The 4,806-nt window shown below is 39.0% G+C and overlaps 1 protein-coding gene across 1 annotated transcript; it reads left to right on the forward strand.

Annotated features, from left to right (window-relative positions):
- Nucleotides 1–2,145: 2,145 nt before the first annotated feature.
- LOC101345692 (serine/threonine-protein phosphatase 4 regulatory subunit 3B-like) lies at nucleotides 2,146–4,476 on the forward strand. The gene is made up of 2 exons (XM_004390942.1): nucleotides 2,146–3,643; nucleotides 3,803–4,476. The coding sequence occupies exons 1-2, from the start codon at nucleotides 2,146–2,148 to the stop codon at nucleotides 4,474–4,476; spliced, it is 2,172 nt and encodes a 723-aa protein (XP_004390999.1).
- Nucleotides 4,477–4,806: the final 330 nt, after the last annotated feature.

Raw genomic sequence — 4,806 nt, forward strand, 5'->3', positions numbered from 1 at the left:
GTTAACCTAATTAAGACAAAGGAAACTTAATTGGCCCGTGGGAACTCCCAGTGATAAAATTGTGAGAACACCTAAATTTGTGCTGAATGCCTCTAAGAGAACGGAACCTGAGGGCATATTCAGAGAATTGGCAGTGTTATAACTGATTCTGATAGAAACTTTAATGTAACCACAGCAAAGAACAAAAATGGAATCATTAGCATGCATGTCATTAATAGTATTGTATATTTACGCATTCCCTCCCGTTGAAAGAAGATATGACTTCTTAAGTAGTACGTTTATCACTACTTGTATTCCCCATTTATAAATTCTTACACTTAAATATTGTTTATAATTTGTAAACGTTCCTAAACAGACAGTATCCTGGCATTGATTTAGATTTTCTCAGAAAATGATTGTCATTTGCATTCAATTCCCCAAATGCTTCAACTGTACTGTCCCAGGTAATATTCCTGTAATATAATCTCCTGGAGGCAGCATTGCAAGAAAGGTGTGTGGAAGAGTTTTTCTGTGCCCTACTTGAGAATTGTCACACTTTTCCAATGCTATGTAAAATGAAGTGATTGTTACAAATAGAACTCTTCAAGTCCAAATGAGTTTGATGTGGCCCAATTCTCAGTTTTTCCCTTGCTATAATAGGGTTAATGTTTGGAAAATATTTTTTAAAAAGAAAACTGCAAAAGTTGCTGCTACATCAAAAATCAACTTGGTTACTATTAAAATTATATTTAACAGAGTTGCCATATCCAAGCTTCTATTTTTTCGGTTGGCTGTACACAGATGTGGATCTAAAGGAGGAAGTGTGTGACTTTCATCTTGGCTTGATAATTTTGTGTTGATTACAAATTATATAGATGGAAGGAATGTGACATAAAGTGAAATGAAGGTCAAAAAAAGAAGGGGCTAGCATAGTTCAATGGCTGAAAGAACCAATTTTTGGATAAAAAAGACATGTATTCAAATCAGAACTCCCCAACTTATTAGTTGTGTGACCTTTGGCAATTTATTTAACTGCTCTAAATTTGTTTCCTAATGTTAAAAAGATGACTATATCAAAATTAAAACTAAGCAAGAAAATGTCATAGTGTGTTGAACATAGTAAACACTCCAGTATTAGACTTGATCAATTAGGTTATTAAATTTCTTTCTAATAATAATAAGCACTCAAGTATCATTACTTATTTATTGTGGTTATTATTACTATCATTATTAAGAAAAGAAAGAAAACAATTGATCTGGGATTGTCAATACACATTTTTGGCTAATTCAACTCACGGTTTCCCTCTGGCCCACTCCTTCCCTAAGAATGACTAGTGTGATTATGGGCTGGACAAATTAGAGGACATTTTATTCCACATTGTGCTAGAGGATGGAGCTTTAGGCTGCACTGAACAAAGCAAAGGGGTTGACCAACTCTTGTAACTCTTGTAACATGATCCCCCATGGATGGCTAAGTGAATGACACAGACATAGGCCCAGCCTCATGGAGAAAATCCAAGCTGAGATCTAAGACTCCTGCTATTAATGGTCTGGCCCCTGCTTCTTTTTTTGGACCAGCCTTTCTTTGACATAGACTGCCAGGTATGGATTTGGTCAGGACATAGGCGATTAAGATTTGTCCAAGGTCCTAAGTCTCCACCCCCGAACACCTGATGAGTGAAAATGTTTCTGGGGGACAAAACCCCTTATGGAACGAATAATGCTCTTGGTTCGAATTTGTAAGCTACAATTCTAAACTTGGCGGCACCTTGTATTACCAAACATGGGGATTTATTTCCTGGGCTATGGAAAGTCTTTCTGTAACTTCAAGCAGGTAATGCAACTACGTTGCTTTTGGACAGAATCCTGGGGAAATCGAAATCCTGCCAGGATGAAGCTCTCCTAGCGTCTAGAGCATATTCAGAGACTCACTTTTTAAACGCATATTAAGAGAGAGAATACGGGGGCGGGAAGCAGCTGGAGGTGCACGAGGTGGGGGATGTGAGAGGTAGTGGGGACTCCAGGTGGACCCTGATTACCTCCGCCATCTTCTGATTCGATTTTCCGTTCCTGCCGCTTCGGCTACCGTCACCGTAGCTAAGGCTACCACCGTTGGTTCTGGCACGCGGCGTAGTCAGGGCCGCGGAGACGAGGCCAAAGGCACTCATGGCGCTCAGGCGGCGCCGTGTGAAAGTCTATACCCTGAAGGATGACCAGAAATGGGACAACCTAGGCACCGGGTTGATCTCATCCACTTACGTGGAGCAGCAGCAAGGGTTGTCGCTGCTAGTTCATTGCGAGTTCACTGGCTCCCTGATCTTGGAGTCAAAGATAAAAACGTACACACCGTATCAGAAATATCAGGGGTCATTGATTATTTGGTCGGAAGCCGAGAACCATGGTCTGGCGCTAAGTTTCCAGGATCGAGCTGGCTGTCAGGCAATCTGGGAAGACATTTGCCGCGTTCAAGGTAAAGACCCCTCCATTGAAAACACACAAAACCTTTTGGATGAATCAGAAGAACGATTTGATGAAATCCCAAATACCAGTGCTCTGGTTCGCCTGCCTAATTGTGAACTCAATAAACTTAAACAGATTGCTGACATAGTTAACTCAGTTCTTCCCTCACCTATCCGTAGTGAAAGGCTGGCTCTGATCTTGGAAAGTGAGGGCTATATTAAAAAACTACTGCGGTTGTTCCACACTTGTGAGACTCTAGGGAACACTAAAGGCTTGCACCATTTGCATGCAATTATTAAAGGAATCTTATTCCTCAACAAGTCATCTCTGTTTGAGATCATGTTTTCTGATGAGTGCATCATGGATGTGGTGGGATGCCTTGAATACGACCCTGCTTTGGCTCAGCCTAAAAGGCATAGGGAATTCTTGACCCAAGTTGCAAAGTTCAAGGAAGTTATACCAATAACAGACTCTGAACTTAAGCAAAAAATACATCAGACCCACAGGGTTCAGTACATTCACGATATCCTATTGCCTGTACCATCCACGTTTGAAGGGAATAGACTTTCTACCCTTAGTACTTTTATTTTCTTCAACAAGGTTGAGATAGTCAACTTACTGCAGGACAATGACAAGTTGTTGTCTGAAGTTTTTGTACAGTTAGCAGCTAAGACTACAGCTGATGATAAACGATGTGAATTGGTGTTTTTTTTAAAGGAATTCTGTGCATTTTCTCAGACATTACAACCTCAAAGCAAGAGTGCATTATTCCAAAAGTTGACACAATTGGGAATTCTTCCTGCTCTTAAAAATGTAATAGGCGTGGATGATTTGCAGATAAGGTCAGCTGCTACAAATATATTTGTTTATCTAGTAGAGCATAGTCCATCTATGATCCGAAGATTTATAATGCAAGAAGCCCAGCACAGCGAAGAGGGTAACCTTTTCATTACTATAGTAATCGAACAAATGATCTGTGATACTGATCCTGAGCTAGGAGGTGCTGTTCAGTTAATGGGGCTTCTTCGTTCTCTACTTGATCCAGACAACATGCTGGCTGCCGCTAATGAAACTGAAAGAAGTAAATTTCTAAATTTCTTCTACAAACATTGCATGCATATCTTGATAGGGCCACTTTTGGCCACCACTTCAGAAGACAAATGTGAAAAGGATGATACAGTTGGATCTAGCAAAAATTGCCCCAATAATTATCAAACAGCACAACTGCTTGCCGTAATTTTAGAGCTGCTCACATTTTGTGTACAACATCACGCATATTACATAAAAAATTATATTTTGAAAAAAGACTTGCTAAGAAGAGTCTTGCTCCTCATGAATTCAAAGCACACTTTCCTGGTATTGTGTGCTCTTCGCTTTATGAGAAGGATGATTGGCCGTAAAGATGAACTTTATAATCGTTACATCATCAAGGGAAATCTTTTTGAGCCAGTCATAAATGCTCTTCTGAGTAACGGGACTCGGTACAATATGTTGAATTCAGCTGTTATTGAGCTGTTTGAATACATAAGAGTGGAAAATGTTAAGTCTCTTGTTGCTCATATAGTTGAAAAGTTTTATAAGGCAGTTGAATCGATTGAATATGTTCAGACATTCAAAGGATTGAAGATTAAATATGAACAAGAGAAAGAGAGACAAGGTCAAATACGGAAGAATTTACATTCTATAGTATATAATAAAACGCTTCGCAAAGGTGCCAAAGTCTCTGAGGAGAGAGAAGAAGTGTGTTTTAAGGAAGATAACGAGGAAGGAGAAGCAATTATGCCACCATTGAAAACTTCTGAGCCAGAAGACCAGTTTCCAAATCGTTGTGATAAAGTGATGAAGGTGAAAAAAACAAAAGTAAATAAAGACAAGGCAGACCTTCAGAAAAAAACATCTGGTGGCTTCAAATTTACTTCATCCCATCTTACAAGTAGTCCAAATGGTAGCAGTGGGATTGATTTAGTGGATTATCCAGAAGATGAAGGTAAAGAAGCTGGACCATCCCCCAGGAAAATACTTCATCTGAGTTCATAAATCTTTACTAAGAGACCCGCAACATGTGATCTTATTAAAATTCTGTAAATGTTTAATGAGCTAGAACATCTGAATCAAAAAACTTTCTCATGTCAACTTAAAAGTATACAATAAGTAACAAAAGATGCTCAGTGAATCAGCTTGGAGGATTTAGTTCTGTAAAAATGACTTCCCAAAAACTTGGAAAAAAATTTAGTAACCAGAACCTGGGTGATAGCTTCTTAGCAAGAAAAGTCTTAGTTTGAGAGATGGTTTGAAGGAGGAAACAGGTTGAAAACATAATATTAATGTAGTTTTTTTTTTCCAGGGATACATATTAGAAACAACAGT

Source organism: Trichechus manatus, unplaced genomic scaffold, assembly GCF_000243295.1.
Source record: "Trichechus manatus latirostris isolate Lorelei unplaced genomic scaffold, TriManLat1.0 scaffold00361, whole genome shotgun sequence".
Lineage (NCBI taxonomy): Eukaryota > Metazoa > Chordata > Mammalia > Sirenia > Trichechidae > Trichechus > Trichechus manatus.

Excerpts from the sequence above, each read along its gene's own strand:
- LOC101345692 (XM_004390942.1), top strand. The coding sequence starts at position 2,146 with ATGGCGCTCAGGCGGCGCCGTGTGAAAGTCTATACCCTGAAGGATGAC. Across the intron at positions 3,644-3,802 it reads ATCTAGCAAAAATTGCCCCA|GTGCTCTTCGCTTTATGAGA; the intron begins ATAATTATCAAA and ends TCCTGGTATTGT.